Below are 22,070 nucleotides of genomic sequence, written 5' to 3'. Positions count from 1 at the left end.
TTCTGGAGTAAAGAGCCCCATGCCTGTTCAATCTTTCCTGATAAGTATATCCTCTCAGTTCTGGTATCATCCTTGTGAACCTTTTTTGCACCTATTAAAAGTTGTTAACTATGGAGAGCCTGGCAGATTTGTCTCTCAACTCAGGTTTGAATCTCAGTTCCAGGCTCACCTGTCTCTCTTGAACAAGTTTGTCAGGTTATCAACAGAGGGAGTTCCAGTGATGGAACTTCACAAGTAGATGGAAAACTGGCAATTGAATAAAAACCATTTAAAGCTCATCATGAACAACATTAACTGAAAATGAAGAGAAATCTGCAGCCCATTGACTGAGAATCAAGGGGAATCTGCAGCCCATTGACTGAGAATGAGGGGAATCTGCAGCCCATTGACTGAGAATGAAGGGAATCTGCAGCCCATTGACTGAGAATGAAGGGAATCTGCAGCCCATTGACTGAGAATGAGGGGAATCTGCAGCCCACTGACTGAGAATGAGGGGAATCTGCAGCCCACTGACTGAGAATGAGGGGAATCTGCAGCCCACTGACTGAGAATGAGGGGAATCTGCAGCCCACTGACTGAGAATGAAGGGAATCTGCAGCCCATTGACTGAGAATGAGGGGAATCTGCAGCCCATTGACTGAGAATGAGGGGACTCTGCAGCCCATTGACTGAGAATGAGGGGAATCTGCAGCCCATTGACTGAGAATGAAGGGAATCTGCAGCCCACTGACTGAGAATGAGGGGAATCTGCAGCCCATTGACTGAGAATGAGGGGAATCTGCAGCCCATTGACTGAGAATGAGGGGAATCTGCAGCCCATTGACTGAGAATGAGGGGAATCTGCAGCCCATTGACTGAGAATGAGGGGAATCTGCAGCCCATTGACTGAGAATGAAGGGAATCTGCAGCCCACTGACTGAGAATGAAGGGGAATCTGCAGCCCACTGACTGAGAATGAAGGGAATCTGTAGCCCATTGATTGAGAATGAAGGGAATCTGCAGCTCAGTGGCTGAGAATGAATCAGAATCGGCAGCCCACTGACTGAGAATGAAGGGGAATCTGCAAGGCTAGAATACTCGATGAGTACTTTGTATCGGTGTTTACTAAGGAGGTGGATGCTGACAAAATATCGGTAGAAGTGGAAAAGGTAGAAGCAATGAAAGGGGTGAAAATTGATAGACAGGATGTACTAGAAAGTTTGGGTATGCTTAGAGTGGATAAGTCGCCTGGTTCAGATGGCTTGCACTCCAGGATGCTAAGGGAATTCGGGGAGGAGATAGCGGAAGGGCTTGCCATAATTTTCCAATCTTCCCTAGATGCGGGGGAGGTGCCTGAGGATTGGAAAGTGGCAAATGTGACTCCATTGTTCAAGAAAGGGTGCAAGGACAATCCTCGAAACTACAGGCCGGTCAGTTTAACATCAGTGGTGATTATTGTTTCTAAAACTTTAACCAAGGAAAAAATTAATGGGCACGTGGGAGAGGTTTAAGCTAATTAAGGAGAGCCAACACAGATTTGTAAAAGGCAGATCGTCTTTGACTAATCTAATTGAATTTTTTGATAAAGTAACAGGGAGGATTGATGAAGGGAATGCAATGGATGTTGTCTACATAGATTTTCGGAAGGCATTTGATAAAGTACCACATAGAAGGCTGGTTAACAAAATTGAGGCTCATGGAATAGGTGGTCAGTGGCAGCTTGGATAAGGAATTGGCTTAAGGACAAGGAATTGGCTTAAGGACAGAAAACAGCGAGTTGTGGTAAATGGCTGTTTTTCAGACTGGAGGATGGTAGACAGTGGTGTTCCCCAAGGGTCAGTGCTGGGGCCACTGCTTTTTTTGATATATATAAATGACCTGGATATTGGAATACAGAGTAGAATTTCTAAATTTGCCGATGACACCAAACTTGGGGGTGTGGCAAACAGTGATGTTGATACCAATCGACTGCAACAGGACATAGAAAGGCTAGCAGAATGGGCAGACAAGTGGCAGATGGAATTTAATACAGAGAACTGTGAGGTGATGCATTTTGGCAGACGGAACAGGGAGAGGCAATATACACTTAATGGCAGTTGAGTGTGCAGGGGCAGAGGGACCTGGGAGTCAATGTACATAGGTCCCTGAAGGTGGCAGGACATATTGAGAGAGTGGTTAACAAAGCATATGGGGTCTTGGGGTAGAGGTATTGAGTACAAAAGTAGAGAAGTTATGACGAACCTTTAAAAAGTGCTGATTAGGCCACAACTGGAGTATTGCGTCCAGTTCTGGTCACCACACTTTAGGAAGGATGTGAAGGCCCTTGAGAGGGTGCAGAGGAGATTTACCAGAATGGTTCTGGGGATGGGGGATCTTAGCTACAAGGACAGGTTGGAGAAGCTGGATTTGTTTTCATTAGAGCAAAGGAGGTTGCGGGGTGATTTGATAGAGGTGTACAAGATTATGACGGGTTTGGATAGGCTAGACGGGGAAAGGCTGTTCCCACTAGTTGATGGTACAAGGACTAGGGGACACAGATTTAAGGTTTTGAGCAAGAGATACAGGGGGGGATGTGAGGAAAAACTTTTTTACGCAGCGAGTGGTGATGACCTGGAATTCGCTGCCGACGGAAGTGGTGGAAGTGGAGACGCTCAATGTTTTCAAGGGGAGACTGGATAGGCACTTGAGGGAAATAAACTTGCAGGGCTACAGGGATAGAGCGGGGGAATGGGACTGACTGGATTGCTCTACAGAGAGCCGGCTTGGACTTGATGGGCCGAATGGCCTCCTTCTGTGCTGTTATGACTCAATGAGTCCATTGACTGAGAATGAATCAGAATCTGCTGTCCACTGACTGAGAACAAGGGTTATCTACAGTCCAGACTCTTGGCAGAAGTAACCTGTCAGGCGATTAGTGGCAATCATTAGCAGAAAATATAATCAAACAAGAAATTGTTACTTCAAGTTTTGGAGTGGTAGAGATAAATAGAAACTTGTGATTTATCAAAACTACTTGCTGAAACCTTCCAAATTTGCCTCTTCCTGCTAATTCTTCAAACCTGTTACTTGTACAAAATGTTTTCTACCTACCTTTGTGGGTATTTAATTGTGTACGATGCAGCCAAATAGCCTCCAAGGTTATGTCCCAATAAAATCATTTGCTCCATTCCCACCTTTGCCCTCCATTCCTCTATAGACTCCACAAACTGTGTTTCTGCCAGTTCTGAATCACTGCTGAAATGTGGCCTACTACTTTGGCCAAATCCCACAAGGTCAAAAGCATACACCGTGCGTTGGAGGCTAAATGCATCAAAGTTCAAAGTCCAAAGTCCAACTCCCCCTCCAAATCCATGAATCAAAACAAGTGGAGTTTTGTTAGGCGTATCCTGACTGAATATTAGTGTCCATATCTTGTTGCCACTTGGTACCGAAACATACTCTTTCGTAAATTTACTTCTGACACCTGCAAAATATAAAGTAGTTACAATCAATTTGATCTGCTTTTTTCAACACTTTCTGAACTTAGCACATTAGCCAAACGATAGGCTGATGAATCAGCAATCCAACTAGGATTTGGAGATTCAGCTTAATCTAATTTAGTCCATTCAAAACCCATTAAGCCCAAAGCTCTTTCACAGACTGGATTGTTCAATCATTCCTGCTCCGTCATTCAATAAGATCATGGCTGATCTTCTACCTCAACTCCACTTTCCCACCCTATTCCCATATCCCTTGATTCCCTTCGTGCCCAATTTGTGCCGATGGATACATTTTACCCAGTGCATCCAATATGCAGCCATCCTTTTTTGCAAAGTGCCCTGGAAGTATAACTCCCTACCCTTTGCATCTAATACTTCTGTTTTTTTTTTGTGCAGGAGACATTTAATTCCTTCATGTACAGGGAATTTCCTGCATCTGAATTTGGGACATAACTGAGGAATCTGCAACTACCTTGATGTTTCTGAAACTCCCAAAGCTTATTTAAATTGAGTGAGAGTAGGAATAAAACAAACTAAACAAGTTAACGAAGGAAAATCCAGCAACCTATGGAGCTCGTAAACTCAAGGAAGTGCAAAGCAGCACCGTAGCCTAGAACTTCATGCGTAGCAGGCTAAGAGTGTAAGAAATAGGAGCAGGAGTAGGCCACATGGCCCATCGAGCCTGCTCCGCCATTCAATAAGATCATGGCTGAACCTCTACCTCAACATCACTTTCTCGCCCTGTTCCCACATCCCTTGATTCCCTTAGTGTCCAAGAATCTATCAATCTCAGTCCTGAATATACTCATCGACTGAGCATCCAGCCATTTGGGGCAGAGAATTCCAAAGATTCGCAACCTTCTGAGTGAAGGAATTTCTCCTCATCTCAGTCCTAAATGGCCAACCCCTAATCCTGAGTCTATGACCCCTAGTTCTAGACTCTCCAGCCAGGGGAAACATCCCCTCAGCATCTACCCTGTCAAGCTCTCTAAGAATTTTATACGTTTCAGTGAGATCGCTTCTCATTCTTCTAAACTAAAGAGAATATAGGCCCATTCTACTCAATAGGTTACAGTACAATGACGTTGTTTGAATGGTAAACTAATCGAAGATAACTTTTGAGGTTTAGCTGCCACAAGATAATTTGTCCTTGTCCTTCTTCCCTTTTGGAATAAAATACAGTTTTCAGTGTAGGTAGAACTGGATGGTGTGCAGCAGGGACAATCAAACAAGGTCAGGGACCATTTTCAACAGTGGAATGGTTTAGTTGCTCAACCAATACAATGTCCTCTTGCTCCAGGTAAACTCAACAACATGAGAAAGCACGGGAGCCTGCTGAGTACTGAGCCCATCAAACAAAACTAACCAAGCAAAACTCCAATATAGCCATCCATTCCTATGTCTCCACCACTTGACCATACTTGGCATAGATGACATTTCCATTGGCGTATCAGCACAGTAACCGTTATGTACCGTTATGTACCTACTTCAACCAAATACTTCCAACCCTTTGTGCAAAGAAGATTTCCCAGATTCAATGCTAACCAGTTTAGCTCAAATTCCAACATTACGTCCCCTTCTTGTGGATTCCCCTACTGGAGAGGAGTCATTTCCCATCTATTCCATCATTTTTTTTAAAAACACCTCACTCATATCACTCTTAACCTGCTCATCTGCAGGGAGTTTAAGCCAAGTTTGCCTAGTCCCTCATCATAGCTCAGACCCTTTCATTCCGCTCTGTGCGATCTGCACAGAGCGGAATTAAACAGAGTGCACATAAACACCGTGTTTCATTTGGGATTTCGGAGAAGAGGGGGAAGGAGTTGCTGCTTTTTGCCTGCACTACTTGCAGTGCTTTGTGTTACAGGTAGATATTTAATTTCATTACCCATAACTTAATCTAGATCAATTAAGGTAGTCAAGAAACGAAACTGTAATCTAAGTTACTTAAATACAAATTTAATTAAACAGAACAAGGTCATATAGGGATGGCAGTGCAGGCGGCGTGCCACAACTGCAGCCTGTGGGAGTTTGTGGAGAGCATTGTGATCCCAGACAACCACGTTTGCGGTAAGTGCCTGCATCTTGAGGAACTTCAGCTCAGAGTTGTTGAGCTGGAGTCTGAGGTGCAGACATTGCAGGGCATCAGGGATGGGGAGAGTTACCTGGAAACTTTGATTCAGGAGGCAGTCACACCCCTTAGGTTAGGTAGTGGTACAGGTCTGGTTAGTGGTCAGGGACAGGAGGATGTGACTGCAACTCAGGCAGGTAAGGGGACCCCAGGCGAATTGCTGGAGGAGCCTCGGCGTTTGTCCTTATCCAAAAGGTATGAGGTTCTTGCTGCCTGTGTGGATGAGGGAAAAGCCTGCAGGATGGATGAGCAAGCTGACCATGGCACCATGGTGCAGGAGGCCATTCAAGTGGGGGGAGTGAAAGGGAATGTAGTTGTGGTAGGGGACAGTATAGGCAGAGGGATAGATACTGTTCTCTGCAGGCACGACCGAGAGTTCCGAAGGTTGTGTTGCCTGCCCGGTGCCAGGGTTAAAGACATCTCCTTGTGGCTGGAGAAGAACTTGGGAGTGGGAAGGGGAGGATCCGGTTGTCGTGGTCCACGTAGGAACCAATGACATAGGTAGAACTAGGAATGAGGTTCTGCTGAGAGAGTTTGAGGAGTTGGGGTCCAAATTAAAAAGCAGAAGCTCAAAGGTAATAATCTCTGGATTGTTACCTGAGCCACGCGCAAATTGGCTTAGGGATAAGCAGATTAGACGATTAAGTGCATGGCTCAAAGAGTGGTGTGGGAGTGGCACCAGTGCTGGGGAAAGAAGGAGCTGTTCCACTGGGACGGGCTCCACTTAAACCGGGCTGGGACCAGTGTCCTGGCGAATCGAATAACTAGGGCAGTAGACAGGGCTTTAAATTAATGAAGTGGGTGTGGGAGGATGCAGGAAAGAGTAAATTTAAAAGCAGCAAGAGAAATGTCAAGGCTCTAGAGCAGAGTTTTGGGTAAAAAAAAGCAGAGTGGGTCAGAAAGGTAATAGGGCATCAGTGACTAAGGTGACATCAAGAAAAAATAGAAAAAATTCAAAGTTAAAGGCACTATATCTGAATGAGCGAAGCATTTGCAACAAAACAGATGAATTAATAGCGGAGGTAGAAATTAATAGGTTTGATCTAATAGCCATTACGGAGACATAATTGCAAAGTGGCCAAGGTTGGGAACTAAATATTCCAGGATACAGGAAACTTTGGTTTATCCGGAGGTTAACTGTCCAGAATGCTCGAGCCATCGGCAAAAATCAGGAGCCGTTTCGTTAGGTTTTTTTCTTTTCGTTGCTTTTTTTTTCACAAGTCAGGCTCTGCAAGGTCTCGCTGAAGCTGTTGCTAAGCTACAGAGACACCTGCAAGGTACGGCCGACTGTTTAGAAGTTGTTGCTAAGCAACAGGGTTTGTTGCCAGATACGGAGCTCAAAATCTCTGTATGTTTCAACATGAGCGCTGGTTTGTCCGGCAGTTTTGATGGGACGGCAACAGCTCGGTCCCGTCGGTGCCGGATAGCACAAAGTTTCCTGTATTTAACTTTTAGAAGAGATAGGCCAAATGGGATTGGAGGAGGGGTAGCCCTGATAATAAAGGATGGGATAAAGACAGTAGAGAGAAAGGATCTTGGCTCCGAAAATCAAGAAGTAGAATCAGTTTGGGTGGAGCTAAGAAACAGCGAGGGGCAAAAAACATTGGTGGGAATTGTTTATAGGGCCCCAAACAGTAGTTGTAATGTAGGGCAGAGTATAAATCAGGAAATTAGAGGTGCATGTAACAAGGGTAATACAGTAATTATGGGGGGCTTTAATCTACATATAGACTGGGCAAATCAAATTTGCAGCAATAGTGTGGAGGACGAATTCATGGATGTATACAAAATAGTTTTCTAGATCAGTATGTTGAGGAAACAACTAGGGAACAGGTTATTTTAGATCTAGTATTGTGCAATGATAAAGGGTTAATGAATAACTTTGTAGTAAAGGGGCCCTTAGAGATGAGTGACCATAATATGATAGGATTTTATACTGAGTTTGAAAGTGATTTAGTTAAATCAGAAACTAGGGTCTTAAATCTAAACAAAGCAAACTACGTAGATATGAGGGGCGAGTTGGCTAAGGTAGATTGGGAAACGACAATAAAAGGTATGACGGTAGACAAGCAATGGCTAGCATTTAAAGAATTAATACATAATTTACAACAAATATACATTCCTTTAAGGCACAAAAACCCCACAGGAAAAGTGGTCCAACTGTAGTTAACAAGAGACGTTAAAGATGGTATTAGATCAAAGGAAGAGGCTTATAATGTTGCCAAAAAGAGTAGTAAGCTTGAGGATTGGGAGGATTTTAGAATTCAGCAAAGGAGGACCAGAAATTGATAAAGGGAAAATAGAATATGAGAGTAAACTATCGAGAGACATAAAAACAGACTGTAAAAGCTTCTATAGGTACGTAAAAAGGAAAAGATTAGCAAAAGTAAATGTGGCTCCCTTACAGGCTGAGACAGGAGAAATTATAATGGGGAATAATAAGGAAATGGCAGAGAAATTAAATAAATACTTTGTGTCTGTCTTCACGGAAGAAGACACAAAAAACCTCCTGGAAATAGTGGAGAACCAAGGGTCTAGCGAGAATGAGGAACTGAAAGAAGTTAGTATTAGTAAAAAAAATAGTACTCGAGAAATTAATGGGACTGAAAGCCAATAAATCCCTTGGGCTGGATTGCCTATATCCTAGGGTTTTGAAAGAGGTGGCTATAGAGATAGTGGATGCATTGGTTGTCATTTTCCAAAATTCCACTGATTCTGGAACGGTTCCCATGGATTGGAAGGTGGCAAATGTAACCCCACTATTTAAGAAAGCAGGGAGAGAGAAAATGGGGAACTACAGACCAGTTAGCCTGACATCAGTAGTAGGGAAAATGCTAGAATCTATTATTAAAGATGTGGTAACAGGACACTTAGAAAATAATAATAGGATTGGGCAGTGTCAGCACGGATTTATGAAAGGGAAATTGTGTTTGATGAATCTGTTTTTTGACTTACTTTTTGAGGTTGTAACTAGCAGAATAGATAAGGGGGAACCAGTGGATGTGGTGTATTTGGATTTTCAGAAGGCATTCGATAAGGTGCCACACAAGAGGTTATTAAACAAAATTAGGGCTCATGAGATTGGGGGTTATATACTAGCATGGATTGAGGATTAGTTAACGGACAGAAAACAGAGAGTAGGAATAAATGGGGTACCGCAACGATCAGTGCTTGGGTCTCAGCTATTCACAATCTACATCAATGAATTGGATGAGGAGACCAAATGTAATATATCCAAGTTTGCTGATGATACAAAGCTGGGTGGGAATGTAAGTTGTGAGGAGGATGCAAAGAGGCTTCAAGGGGATATAGACAGGCTAAGTGAGTGGGCAAGAACATGGCAAATGGAATATAATGTGGAGAAATGTGAAGTTATCCACTTTGGTAGGAAAAATAGAAAAGCAGAGTATTTTTTAAATGGTGAGAGATTGGGAAATGTTGGTGTTCAGAGGGACCTGGGTGTCCTTGTACACGAATCACTGAAAGTTAACCTGCAGGTACAGCAAGCAATTAGGAAAGCAAATGGTATCTTGGCCTTTATTACAAGAGGATTTGAGTATAAGAGTAAAGACGTCTTACTGCAATTATATAGGGCCCTGGTGAGACCACACCTGGAGTATTGTGTACAGTTTTGGTCTCCTTACCTAAGGAAGGATATACTTTCCATAGAGGGAGTGCAACAAAGGTTCACCAGACTGGTTCCTGGGATGGGGGGATTGTCCTATGAGGAGAGATTGAGTAGACTAGGCCTATATTCTCTGGAGTTTAGAAGAATGAGAGGTGATCTCATTGAAACATACAAAATTCTTACAGGGCTTGACAGGGTAGATGCAGGGAGGATGTTTCCCTTGGCTGGGGAGTCTAGAACCAGGGATCACAGTCTCAGAATAAGGGGTCAGCCATTTAGGACTGAGATGAGGAGAAATTTCTTCACTCAGAGGGTGGTGAATCTTTGGAATTCAGAGGGCTGTGGAGGCTCAGTCGTTGAGTATATTCAAGACAGAGATTGATAGATTTTTGGATATTAAGGGGATCAAGGGATATGGGGATAGTGCAGGAAGGTGGAGTTGAGGTAGAAGATCAGCCATGATCTTATTGAATAGCGGAGCAGGCTCGAAGGGGCCAAATGGCCGACTCCTGCTCCTATTTCTTATATTCTTATGTCCTTTGCCCCAAGTATCACCCTGGTGAACGGATGCTCAACTAAACCCCTCCGTCAGCATCTCCATCCTAAGGTAGTGTGCCCAAAACTGAACACAGCACTCCAAATGAGGTCTGACCAGCACTCTGTATAAATGCAGTAGCACTTTTAAATTCTAGCACTTCTGTGATGTATATCCAGGACGGAGCAACAAATCTAAAGAAAATCCAATAGACAGGGGTGCTAAACAATCTCTCCTTACCCTGTAACATCTTATTCTCAGCATCCTTGAGAAGGGACAAAGACGTGGGACACCAAGCAGGCAGCCAACTAAGGAGCCATCCTGGCCTGTCAAAAGAAAAGTTAAGCATTGAGAAATATGTGCTCATCATACATGCAACAGCAATTCTGCAAGATAACAACATTTACCACCGAGCAAAATGCTTCTTACAAAGACACACCTATTTCAAGTGATACTAATCACATCATTGCTGTATCTCAGATGAATGGAATATAGAACATTATCGGCCGACACTGACTGTTATGTCACAGAATCACAGAAACCCCACAGTGCAGATAGAGGCCATTTCGGCCCATCGAGCCTGCACCGACACATATCCCACCCGATCCCCGTAACCCCGACACCAACACATATCCCACCCTATCCCCGTAACCCCACGTATTTAATCCCCCTAACACTAAGGGTCAATTTATCATAGCCAATCAACCTAACCTGCACCTCTTTGGACTGTGGGAGGAAACCGGAGCACCCAGAGGAAACCCACGCAGACACGGGGAGAATGTGCAAACTCCACACAGACAGTCACCCGAGGCCGGATTTGAACCCGGGTCACTGGCGCTGTGAGGCAACAGTGCTAACCACTATGCCACCGTGCTGCCCATGTCTTCCAATGTTTACTCAAAACACTGCAATTACAAACTCTGACACAGGTGCATCTCCAGGTTCCTCTGAGCAGACAAGAACCTGTGAATGCCTCAAACACTTGCAGTTCCATAAGCACAAAGGCCTTGGTGTTCTCAATTTCTGTCACTACGACTGAGCGGCCCAGCTCCCAGGACTCGTGGCCTGGAATCTGGTCTCCTGCATAACCCTATTCATTCCCCTTCGTAGCAATTTATCAGATCCCCACAAAACAGTAACATTCACGCCGCACAAGTGCCAGGCAATGACCATCTCCAACAAGAGAGAGTCCTGCTACTTCCCCATGACATTCAACGGCATTACCATCGCCAAATCCCCCACCATCAACATCCTGGGGGGTCACCATTGACCAGAAACTTAACTGGACCAGCCACATAAATACTGTGGTTACAAGAGCAGGTCAGAGGCTGGGTATTCTGCGGCGAGTGTCTCACCTCCTGACTCCCCAAAGCCTTTCTACCATCTACAAGGCACAAGTCAGGAGTGTGATGGAATACTCTCCACTTGTCTGGATGAGTGCAGCTCCAACAACACTCAAGAAGCTCGACACCATCCAGGACAAAGCAGCCCGCTTGATTGGCACCCCATCCACCACCTTAAAGATTCACTCCCTCCACCACCGGTGCACCGTGGCTGCAGTGTGTACCACCTACAAGATGCACTGCAGCAACTCGTCAAGGCTTCTGCGGCAGCACCTCCCAAACCCGTGCCCTCTACCAGCTAGAAGGACAAGGGCAGCAGGCGCATGGGAACACCACCACCTCCAAGTTTCCCTCCACCTCACACACCATCCTGACTTAGAAATATATCAGCCGATCCTTCATCATTGCCTGGTCAAAATCCTGGAATTCCCTCCCTAACAGCACTGTGGGAGCACATTCACCACACGGACTGCAGCGGTTCAAGAAGGGAAATTAGGGATGGGCAAAACTGCTGGCCTTGCCAGCGACACCCACATCCCAGGAATGAGTAAAAAAAATCCAAAGCATTCCAGAAACTCATCAAATTCAGCCGAGAAGGCATGAGTCTATCGGAAAATCCCTCAGGGCTTGTTGGCACTCTATGCAAACTGGTGCAGCAAGGAACTCAAAAGTACATTCACAACAAGCACAAGAAAGGTATCAGGGGCTGGGCCAACTTCATTGAGCTGGAGTGCAAGTTGGAGACACTCCGACACATTGCGGGGGGCGGGGGCGGGAGTATCTGGACAGTTCGCTCCAGACCTCGGTCGCATCTCGTAGAGGTGCAGGTTCAGAACGGGGTTGGTATGACCGACAGTGCGCAGAGTAAGGGGAACCCAGGTGAGATAGAGAACGAGGGTCCGCAGAAACGGATCCTATTCAACAGGTACCTATGAGGATAAGGATAAAGACCGCCGGAAGGACAACCAGAATGCGGACCATGGCACCTTGGAGCAGGAGGCTGTCCAAAGGCGGGGGGGAGGGGAAGCATAATGTGGTAGCGAGAATCATAGAATGGTTACGGCACAGTAGGAGGCCATTTGGCCCGTTGAGCCCATGCCGGCTCTCTGCAAACGCACTTCAGCCAGTCCCAATTCCTCGCCCTTTCCCCGTAGCCCTGCAATTTTTTTTCCTTCCGGTACTTAGCTAATTCCCTTTTGAAAGCCATAATTGAATAGTTTCTCTCTATCTACTCTGTCTAGACCCCTCATGATCTTGAACACCTCTATCAACTCTCCTCCCAACCTTCTCTGTTCTAAGAAGAACAACCCCAGCTTCTCCAGTCTATCCAAGTAACTGAAATCCCTCATCCCTGGAATCATTCTTGTAAATCTTTTCTGCATCCTCTCTAAGGCCTTCACATCCTTCCGAAGGTGCAGTGCCCAGAATTGGACACAATATTCTAGTTGAGGCCGAACCAGTGTTTTATAATTGTTCATCATAACTTCCTTGCTTTTGTACTCTATGCCTCTATTTAGAAAGCCCACGAACCCGTATACTTCTTTAACCACTTTCTCAGTCCCAGTCCCGGGGGTATTACTGTACATTATATATGGGTGTTCACTCAGTCCCAGTCCCGGGGGGTATTACTGTACATTATATATGGGTGTTCACTCAGTCCCGGTCCCGGGGGTATTACTGTACATTATATATGGGTGTTCACTCAGTCCCAGTCCCGGGGGTATTACTGTACATTATATATGGGTGTTCACTCAGTCCCGGTCCCGGGGGTATTACTGTACATTATATACGGGTGTTCACTCAGTCCCGGTCCCGGGGGTATTACTGTACATTATATATGGGTGTTCACTCAGTCCCAGTCCCGGGTGTATTACTGTACATTATATATGGGTGTTCACTCAGTCCCGGTCCCGGGGGTATTACTGTACATTATATATGGGTGTTCACTCAGTCCCAGTCCCGGGGGTATTACTGTACATTATATATGGGTGTTCACTCAGTCCCAGTCCCCGGGGTATTACTGTACATTATATATGGGTGTTCACTCAGTCCCAGTCCCCGGGGTATTACTGTACATTATATATGGGTGTTCACTCAGTCCCGGTCCCGGGGGTATTACTGTACATTATATATGGGTGTTCACTCAGTCCCAGTCCCGGGGGTATTACTGTACATTATATATGGGTGTTCACTCAGTCCCAGTCCCCGGGGTATTACTGTACATTATATATGGGTGTTCACTCAGTCCCAGTCCCCGGGGTATTACTGTACATTATATATGGGTGTTCACTCAGTCCCAGTCCCGGGGGTATTACTGTACATTATATATGGGTGTTCACTCAGTCCCAGTCCCGGGTGTATTACTGTACATTATATATGGGTGTTCACTCAGTCCCGGTCCCCGGGGGTATTACTGTACATTATATATGGGTGTTCACTCAGTCCCGGTCCCGGGGGTATTACTGTACATTATATATGGGTGTTCACTCAGTCCCGGTCCCCGGGGGTATTACTGTACATTATATATGGGTGTTCACTCAGTCCCGGGGGTATTACTGTACATTATATATGGGTGTTCACTAAGTCCCAGTCCCGGGGGTATTACTGTACATTATATATGGGTGTTCACTCAGTCCCAGTCCGGGGGTTTTACTGTACATTATATATGGGTGTTCACTCAGTCCCAGTCCCGGGGGGTATTACTGTACATTATATATGGGTGTTCACTCAGTCCCGGTCCCGGGGGTATTACTGTACATTATATATGGGTGTTCACTCAGTCCCAGTCCCGGGGGTATTACTGTACATTATATATGGGTGTTCACTCAGTCCCGGTCCCGGGGGTATTACTGTACATTATATATGGGTGTTCACTCAGTCCCGGTCCCGGGGGTATTACTGTACATTATATATGGGTGTTCACTCAGTCCCGGTCCCGGGGGGTATTACTGTACATTATATATGGGTGTTCACTCAGTCCCAGTCCCGGGGGGTATTACTGTACATTATATATGGGTGTTCACTCAGTCCCAGTCCCGGGGGTATTACTGTACATTATATATGGGTGTTCACTCAGTCCCAGTCCCGGGGGTATTACTGTACATTATATATGGGTGTTCACTCAGTCCCGGTCCCGGGGGTATTACTGTACATTATATATGGGTGTTCACTCAGTCCCGGTCCCGGGGGTATTACTGTACATTATATACGGGTGTTCACCCAGTCCCAGTCCCGGGGGTATTACTGTACATTATATATGGGTGTTCACTCAGTCCCAGTCCCGGGGGTATTACTGTATATTATATATGGGTGTTCACTCAGTCCCGGTCCCGGGGGTATTACTGTACATTATATATGGGTGTTCACTCAGTCCCAGTCCCCGGGGGGTATTACTGTACATTATATATGGGTGTTCACTCAGTCCCGGTCCCGGGGTATTACTGTACATTATATATGGGTGTTCACTCAGGCCGAGTCCCGGGGTATTACTGTACATTATATATGGGTGTTCACTCAGTCCCAGTCCCGGGGGTATTACTGTACATTATATATGGGTGTTCACTCAGTCCCGGTCCCGGGGGTATTACTGTACATTATATATGGGTGTTCACTCAGTCCCAGTCCCGGGGGTATTACTGTACATTATATATGGGTGTTCACTCAGTCCCAGTCCCGGGGGGTATTACTGTACATTATATATGGGTGTTCACTCAGTCCCGGGGTATTACTGTACATCATATATGGGTGTTCACTCAGTCCCGGTCCCGGGGGTATTACTGTACATTATATATGGGTGTTCACTCAGTCCCAGTCCCCGGGGGTATTACTGTACATTATATATGGGTGTTCACTCAGTCCCGGTCCCGGGGGTATTACTGTACATTATATATGGGTGTTCACTCAGTCCCAGTCCCGGGGGTATTACTGTACATTATATATGGGTGTTCACTCAGTCCCAGTCCCGGGGTATTACTGTACATTATATATGGGTGTTCACTCAGTCCCGGGGGTATTACTGTACATTATATATGGGTGTTCACTCAGTCCCAGTCCCGGGGGGTATTACTGTGCATTATATATGGGTGTTCACTCAGTCCCAGTCCCCGGGGTATTACTGTACATTATATATGGGTGTTCACTCAGTCCCGGTCCCGGGGGTATTACTGTACATTATATATGGGTGTTCACTCAGTCCCGGTCCCGGGGGTATTACTGTACATTATATATGGGTGTTCACTCAGTCCCGGTCCCGGGGGTATTACTGTACATTATATATGGGTGTTCACTCAGTCCCAGTCCCGGGGGTATTACTGTACATTATATATGGGTGTTCACTCAGTCCCGGTCCCGGGGGTATTACTGTACATTATATATGGGTGTTCACTCAGTCCCAGTCCCGGGGGTATTACTGTACATTATATATGGGTGTTCACTCAGTCCCGGTCCCGGGGGTATTACTGTACATTATATATGGGTGTTCACTCAGTCCCAGTCCCGGGGGGTATTACTGTACATTATATATGGGTGTTCACTCAGTCCCGGTCCCGGGGGTATTACTGTCCATTATATATGGGTGTTCACTCAGTCCCAGTCCCGGGGGTATTACTGTACATTATATATGGGTGTTCACTCAGTCCCAGTCCCCGGGGTATTACTGTACATTATATATGGGTGTTCACTCAGTCCCGGTCCCGGGGGTATTACTGTACATTATATATGGGTGTTCACTCAGTCCCAGTCCCGGGGGGTATTACTGTACATTATATATGGGTGTTCACTCAGTCCCGGTCCCGGGGGTATTACTGTACATTATATATGGGTGTTCACTCAGTCCCAGTCCCCGGGGTATTACTGTACATTATATATGGGTGTTCACTCAGTCCCGGTCCCGGGGGTATTACTGTACATTATATATGGGTGTTCACTCAGTCCCAGTCCCGGGGGTATTACTGTACATTATATATGGGTGTTCACTCAGTCCCGGTCCCGGGGGTATTACTGTACATTATATATGGGTGTTCACTCAGTCCCGGTCCCGGGGGTATTACTGTACATTATATATGGGTGTTCACTCAGTCCCAGTCCCGGGGGTATTACTGTACATTATATATGGGTGTTCACTCAGTCCCAGTCCCGGGGGTATTACTGTACATTATATATGGGTGTTCACTCAGTCCCAGTCCCGGGGGTATTACTGTACATTATATATGGGTGTTCACTCAGTCCCGGTCCCGGGGGTATTACTGTACATTATATATGGGTGTTCACTCATTCCCAGTCCCGGGGTATTACTGTACATCATATATGGGTGTTCACTCAGTCCCGGTCCCGGGGGTATTACTGTACATTATATATGGGTGTTCACTCAGTCCCAGTCCCCGGGGGTATTACTGTACATTATATATGGGTGTTCACTCAGTCCCGGTCCCGGGGGTATTACTGTACATTATATATGGGTGTTCACTCAGTCCCGGGGGTATTACTGTACATTATATATGGGTGTTCACTCAGTCCCAGTCCCGGGGTATTACTGTACATTATATATGGGTGTTCACTCAGTCCCGGTCCCGGGGGTATTACTGTACATTATATATGGGTGTTCACTCAGTCCCAGTCCCGGGGGTATTACTGTACATTATATATGGGTGTTCACTCAGTCCCGGTCCCGGGGGTATTACTGTACATTATATATGGGTGTTCACTCAGTCCCAGTCCCGGGGGGTATTACTGTACATTATATATGGGTGTTCATTCAGTCCCAGTCCCCGGGGTATTACTGTACATTATATATGGGTGTTCACTCAGTCCCGGTCCCGGGGGTATTACTGTACATTATATATGGGTGTTCACTCAGTCCCGGTCCCGGGGGTATTACTGTACATTATATATGGGTGTTCACTCAGTCCCAGTCCCGGGGGTATTACTGTACATTATATATGGGTGTTCACTCAGTCCCAGTCCCGGGGGTATTACTGTACATTATATATGGGTGTTCACTCAGTCCCGGTCCCGGGGGTATTACTGTACATTATATATGGGTGTTCACTCAGTCCCAGTCCCGGGGGTATTACTGTACATTATATATGGGTGTTCACTCAGTCCCGGTCCCGGGGGTATTACTGTACATTATATATGGGTGTTCACTCAGTCCCAGTCCCGGGGGGTATTACTGTACATTATATATGGGTGTTCACTCAGTCCCGGTCCCGGGGTTATTACTGTCCATTATATATGGGTGTTCACTCAGTCCCAGTCCCGGGGGTATTACTGTACATTATATATGGGTGTTCACTCAGTCCCGGTCCCGGGGTATTACTGTACATTATATATGGGTGTTCACTCAGTCCCGGTCCCGGGGGTATTACTGTACATTATATATGGGTGTTCACTCAGTCCCAGTCCCGGGGGGTATTACTGTACATTATATATGGGTGTTCACTCAGTCCCGGTCCCGGGGGTATTACTGTACATTATATATGGGTGTTCACTCAGTCCCGGTCCCGGGGGTATTACTGTACATTATATATGGGTGTTCACTCAGTCCCAGTCCCCGGGGTATTACTGTACATTATATATGGGTGTTCACTCAGTCCCAGTCCCGGGGGGTATTACTGTACATTATATATGGGTGTTCACTCAGTCCCGGTCCCGGGGGTATTACTGTACATTATATATGGGTGTTCACTCAGTCCCAGTCCCGGGGGTATTACTGTACATTATATATGGGTGTTCACTCAGTCCCAGTCCCGGGGGTATTACTGTACATTATATATGGGTGTTCACTCAGTCCCGGTCCCGGGGGTATTACTGTACATTATATATGGGTGTTCACTCAGTCCCAGTCCCGGGGGTATTACTGTACATTATATATGGGTGTTCACTCAGTCCCGGTCCCGGGGGTATTACTGTACATTATATATGGGTGTTCACTCAGTCCCAGTCCCGGGGGGTATTACTGTACATTATATATGGGTGTTCACTCAGTCCCGGTCCCGGGGGTATTACTGTCCATTATATATGGGTGTTCACTCAGTCCCAGTCCCGGGGGTATTACTGTACATTATATATGGGTGTTCACTCAGTCCCGGTCCCGGGGTATTACTGTACATTATATATGGGTGTTCACTCAGTCCCGGTCCCGGGGGTATTACTGTACATTATATATGGGTGTTCACTCAGTCCCAGTCCCGGGGGGTATTACTGTACATTATATATGGGTGTTCACTCAGTCCCGTTCCCGGGGGTATTACTGTACATTATATATGGGTGTTCACTCAGTCCCAGTCCCCGGGGTATTACTGTACATTATATATGGGTGTTCACTCAGTCCCGGTCCCGGGGGTATTACTGTACATTATATATGGGTGTTCACTCAGTCCCGGTCCCGGTGGTATTACTGTACATTATATATGGGTGTTCACTCAGTCCCAGTCCCGGGGGTATTACTGTACATTATATATGGGTGTTCACTCAGTCCCGGTCCCCGGGGGTATTACTGTACATTATATATGGGTGTTCACTCAGTCCCGGTCCCGGGGGTATTACTGTACATTATATATGGGTGTTCACTCAGTCCCGGTCCCGGGGGTATTACTGTACATTATATATGGGTGTTCACTCAGTCCCAGTCCCCGGGGTATTACTGTACATTATATATGGGTGTTCACTCAGTCCCAGTCCCGGGGGGTATTACTGTACATTATATATGGGTGTTCACTCAGTCCCGGTCCCGGGGGTATTACTGTACATTATATATGGGTGTTCACTCAGTCCCAGTCCCGGGGGTATTACTGTACATTATATATGGGTGTTCACTCAGTCCCAGTCCCCGGGGTATTACTGTACATTATATACGGGTGTTCACTCAGTCCCAGTCCCGGGGTATTACTGTACATTATATATGGGTGTTCACTCAGTCCCAGTCCCGGGGGTATTACTGTACATTATATATGGGTGTTCACTCAGTCCCAGTCCCGGGGGTATTACTGTACATTATATATGGGTGTTCACTCAGTCCCGGTCCCGGGGGTATTACTGTACATTATATATGGGTGTTCACTCAGTCCCGGTCCCGGGGGTATTACTGTACATTATATATGGGTATTCACTCAGTCCCAGTCCCGGGGGGTATTACTGTACATTATATATGGGTGTTCACTCAGTCCCAGTCCCGGGGGTATTACTGTACATTATATATGGGTGTTCACTCAGTCCCAGTCCCGGGGGTATTACTGTACATTATATATGGGTGTTCACTCAGTCCCAGTCCCCGGGGTATTACTGTACATTATATATGGGTGTTCACTCAGTCCCGGTCCCGGGGGTATTACTGTACATTATATATGGGTGTTCACTCAGTCCCAGTCCCGGGGGGTATTACTGTACATTATATATGGGTGTTCACTCAGTCCCGGTCCCGGGGGTATTACTGTACATTATATATGGGTGTTCACTCAGTCCCAGTCCCCGGGGTATTACTGTACATTATATATGGGTGTTCACTCAGTCCCGGTCCCGGGGGTATTACTGTACATTATATATGGGTGTTCACTCAGTCCCAGTCCCCGGGGGTATTACTGTACATTATATATGGGTGTTCACTCAGTCCCGGTCCCGGGGGTATTACTGTACATTATATATGGGTGTTCACTCAGTCCCAGTCCCGGGGGTATTACTGTACATTATATATGGGTGTTCACTCAGTCCCAGTCCCGGGGTATTACTGTACATTATATATGGGTGTTCACTCAGTCCCGGTCCCGGGGGTATTACTGTACATTATATATGGGTGTTCACTCAGTCCCAGTCCCGGGGGTATTACTGTACATTATATATGGGTGTTCACTCAGTCCCGGTCCCGGGGGTATTACTGTACATTATATATGGGTGTTCACTCAGTCCCAGTCCCGGGGGGTATTACTGTACATTATATATGGGTGTTCACTCAGTCCCAGTCCCCGGGGTATTACTGTACATTATATATGGGTGTTCACTCAGTCCCGGTCCCGGGGGTATTACTGTACATTATATATGGGTGTTCACTCAGTCCCGGTCCCGGGGGTATTACTGTACATTATATATGGGTGTTCACTCAGTCCCAGTCCCGGGGGTATTACTGTACATTATATATGGGTGTTCACTCAGTCCCAGTCCCGGGGGTATTACTGTCCATTATATATGGGTGTTCACTCAGTCCCGGTCGTATTACTGTACATTATATATGGGTGTTCACTCAGTCCCAGTCCCAGGGTATTACTGTACATTATATATGGTGTTTAGTCAGTCTTGTCCCGGGTTATTAGTGTAAATTATATTTGGGTGTTTGCTCAGTCCCGGGGGTATTGCTGTACATTATATATGGCGTTTCGTCAGTCTTGTCCCGGGTTATTAGTGTAAATTATGTTTGGGTGTTCGCTCAGTCCCGGGGGTATTATTGTAAATTATATTTGGTGTTTAGTCAGTCTTGTCCCGGCTTATTAGTGTAAATTATATTTGGGTGTTTGCTCAGTCCCGGGGGTATTACTGTACATTATATATGGTGTTTCGTCAGTCTTGTCCCGGGTTATTGGTGTAAATTATATTTGGGTGTTTACTAAGTCCCGGGGGTATTATTGTAAATTATATTTGGTGTTTAGTCAGTCTTGTCCCGGGTTATTAGTGTAAATTATATTTGGCTGTTTACTCAGTCCCGGGGGTATTATTGTAAATTATATTTGGTGTTTAGTCAGTCTTGTCCCGGGTTATTAGTGTAAATTATATTTGGCTGTTTACTCACAATCCCGCTCCCGAGGATTCCGCCGCCATATTGACCCGGACATAACGTCACCGCCGCACGCGTCCTCGCCAAGGAGACGCTATCTGGACAAGAGGGGCTCGGCGGGCCCTGGGAGGAGTGGGCGGCCATTTTGATAAAGGAGGCCGAAGGTTCTCGGCTGCGCGGGAGTTGTAGCAACTCCGGACAGATTTTAAGTTTAAACGCCAAGTAGATTTTTGTGACTGCTCCATTTTTCCCTCCGTGAAGGGAATTGATAAATGAAACGGATCAGGGAGCCATAGTCGCCGCTTTTGGCTCAACGTCAGGCACTCGCTTTATTATTGTCGTCACCAAATGCCACCATGCTCCAAACGGTACCTGTTATTATGTATTAACAACAGAAAATGCTGGAAAAACTCAGCAGGCCAGACAACATCCGTGGAGAGAAATTAGATTCGACGTTTCGGGTCTAACCTTTTTTCAAAACTGGAAAGGAAATGAAATAGATCGAAAGGCAGGGCTGCGAGAGAACAAAAGAAGTGAAGAGACATTAAGAGGTATTGTTGAATGTTTGGCTTTGTTCTCTTTTCTTCTGTACTTTCTCCAGAACTTTCCTTTTGAATAAAGAACAAAGTGGCGACGAGGATGGGATGAATCTGCGTTGTGGGAACTTTCTTGTTTTCGACTACAAAACACTCGGAACAGAGATTGCAGCATTAAATTAACGTTTCGGGTGCAGTGAGTAAACAAATTAAAATTTGAAACGTGAGATGGATATGATGTTCGGAAACATCGGTGAGTTTGATGAAAATGTTGAGCCATGGAGCGCTTATACGGAACGTTTTGACTGTTTTGTTTTGGCGAATGCGGTGGCAAACGATAAGATCGTGCCTATCTTTTTGAGTATAATGGGAGCAAAGACCTTCAATTTACTGCGCAGCCTTGTACAGCCAGTTAAGGCAGGAACTAAAACATATGAAGAACTAGTGGAAATTCTTGGAGCACATTTTTCACCGAAACCTCTGGTTATTGTTGCGAGATTTAGATTTCACAAACGGAATCAAGAGGAGGGGGAAACAGTGACTATGTTTATTGCTGCTTTGAGAAGGTTGTCAGAACACTGCGAGTTCAAGGAGCTGCTGAATGACGCCATTCGAGACAGACTTGTGTGTGGTCTGCGAAGTGCAGCCACACAGAAGCGCCTTCTTACTGAGGACAACC

General features: G+C 45.9%; 1 protein-coding gene across 1 annotated transcript in view; it reads right to left on the bottom strand.

Moving 5' to 3' along the window:
* Positions 1 to 20,948, bottom strand: part of LOC147115290 (1-acylglycerol-3-phosphate O-acyltransferase ABHD5-like) — a 43,116-nt gene extending 22,168 nt beyond the window's left edge. Inside the window, exons 1-3 of the mRNA XM_085993706.1 lie at positions 20,871 to 20,948; positions 9,993 to 10,078; positions 3,070 to 3,442 (exon numbers count right to left, since the gene is read on the bottom strand). Coding sequence (XP_085849832.1) covers positions 3,070 to 3,442; positions 9,993 to 10,078; positions 20,871 to 20,899 — 488 coding nt within the window. The 5' untranslated portion in view covers positions 20,900 to 20,948. The remainder of the gene's footprint in view (positions 1 to 3,069; positions 3,443 to 9,992; positions 10,079 to 20,870) is intronic.
* Positions 20,949 to 22,070: the final 1,122 nt, after the last annotated feature.

This window comes from Somniosus microcephalus, chromosome 7 (genome assembly GCF_052327205.1).
Source record: "Somniosus microcephalus isolate GS21.2 chromosome 7, FLI_Smic_1.0, whole genome shotgun sequence".
NCBI classification, from domain to species: Eukaryota; Metazoa; Chordata; class Chondrichthyes; order Squaliformes; family Somniosidae; genus Somniosus; species Somniosus microcephalus.
This window is presented reverse-complemented; position numbering and strand designations above follow the sequence as displayed.